The 1,699-nt window shown below is 62.1% G+C and overlaps 1 protein-coding gene across 1 annotated transcript in view; it reads right to left on the minus strand.

Annotated features, from left to right (window-relative positions):
- Positions 1-1,699, minus strand: part of SPNS2 (spinster homolog 2 (Drosophila)) — a 40,648-nt gene that overhangs the window by 36,806 nt on the left and 2,143 nt on the right. Inside the window, exon 3 of the mRNA XM_010847515.1 lies at positions 1,479-1,695. Coding sequence (XP_010845817.1) covers positions 1,479-1,695 — 217 coding nt within the window. The remainder of the gene's footprint in view (positions 1-1,478; positions 1,696-1,699) is intronic.

Here is a 1,699-nt window from a genome sequence, read left to right on the forward strand (position 1 = left end):
GGGCTGGTGTGCTTGGATGGTGCTGACTACTCCAGCTCACCAGACCAAGTAAGAGTCCCCTGGGGACAGCTCGTCCCAGAAATTGGTGCCAGGGGTACCCCCTTTCAACTCCCCACAGAGAGGAACAGAGAGATAAAAGATTTTGAAAGTGGGAGTCGGGGAAGGCAGAAGCCTCTGCTGTCCAAGCACTTGACACAAAACCCCATTCAACAGACAGGGAGACTGAGTCCTGGCAAAGGGGACCCAGGTGGCATTATATTTTATGGTTTAGGCCAGGATTCGCTTCTCATCACGGGCACAAAGTTCTCTGTAGAGTCTATCCAAAAAAAAAATTTTTTTTTTTGTAGTTGCAGATTTTACTAAGCTGTGGTTAGGCAGGTTCTGGGGCCAGCGGGCCAGGATGTCAGGGATCCAGTCACTAGTCTCCTATGGCAGAGAGCCCCCACATGCAAGTCTGGCCCAAGTCCTTTTCTCTTAAGGCTGCACCATTCCCACCCAGGAGCAGCTCAGTTTAGGGAAAAGTCCCTGCTCACAGACCCCTGAGAACTGGGGGAGGGAAGCCAGCAGACTAGAATTGCCAGAAGGCTCTTTCATCCCCAGAGGGTCCCACCTCAGAACGGGGAAGAGACCTAAACACTAGCTAAGACCGGCCCAAGGTCACACACCAAGCACAGAAGAGCAGATTCCGGGCGAGAACTCAGCTGTTCTATCGAACCCTAATCCCTCCCTGAGGAGGCTGGCTCCCGGAGACGCTCACAGAGGACTAGGCAGTCCCTCTCCTGCCCCAGTGGCCTGCGCCCTACCCCAGGCCCCAAGCGACAGAGAAGAGAGGGAAGAGTCTTCAGGCCTCTAGCCAGGGCCAGCTGCAAACCGCATCCTGGGTCCCCAGGCGCCGCGGACCCGCCCCGCCCCTCCCTCCACTCCCCGCAGCCCCAAGCCTTTGTCAGCCACGCGCTCACACGCTCACACACACACATCCGCGCCGCCCGCGAGCACACACTTGGTCTCCTCTGGCGCACACCCGCAAGGGGCGCGCGCACTCGCGGCACGCACGCAGGGGAGTGGAGGCGGCGGAGGAAGGAAGGAACTGACCGGCTACGGACGGACAGACCGCCTGGGCTGGGGGAAGGGGAGGAGAGGCCCAGGAATCTGAGGCTGAGGCGGGAGGGGTCGCGAAGCCCAGAACGCAGAGAGACGCAAAGGAGACTCTCGCAGAAGAGGACAACGGATGGGACGTCAAGGGCTGGCGGGGACGCGCGGGCTACTCCAGGGGTGGGGACTCCCCCTACCCCTGGCCCGGGGGGTGCGGGGGCGGTCCCAGGATTGGACCAGTAGGTCTTGGGGGCATCACTTGCCCAGTGGTACCTGAGGCGAAGGCCCTTAGGGACCCCACGAAAGGCTTGGATATAGGGGGCCTGCCCCGGGGTACCTCCAGGCAGAGGGTCCTGGTACTCGGACTGGGTGGGGCACTCGCTCACCTGCTACGGTGTACCTGTCCAGGTAGTTGAGCACGTTGCCCAAGCTGAGGATGGCAGCGGCTGCCCCCCGCCCGCGGCCCAAGCTGGCTGGTTTGGGCTGCTGCGCGCCCGGGCCCTTGACAGCCGCTGCGCAGCCAGGAGTGCTGGGGGTGCTGGGGGGTCCGGAAGGGGCCCGTCTCACGCTGCCCGACAGCGTCTGCACCTCATCGTCCGCGGTCGCG

Source organism: Bison bison, unplaced genomic scaffold (genome assembly GCF_000754665.1).
Source record: "Bison bison bison isolate TAMUID 2011002044 unplaced genomic scaffold, Bison_UMD1.0 scf7180017864249, whole genome shotgun sequence".
Classification (NCBI taxonomy): domain Eukaryota; kingdom Metazoa; phylum Chordata; class Mammalia; order Artiodactyla; family Bovidae; genus Bison; species Bison bison.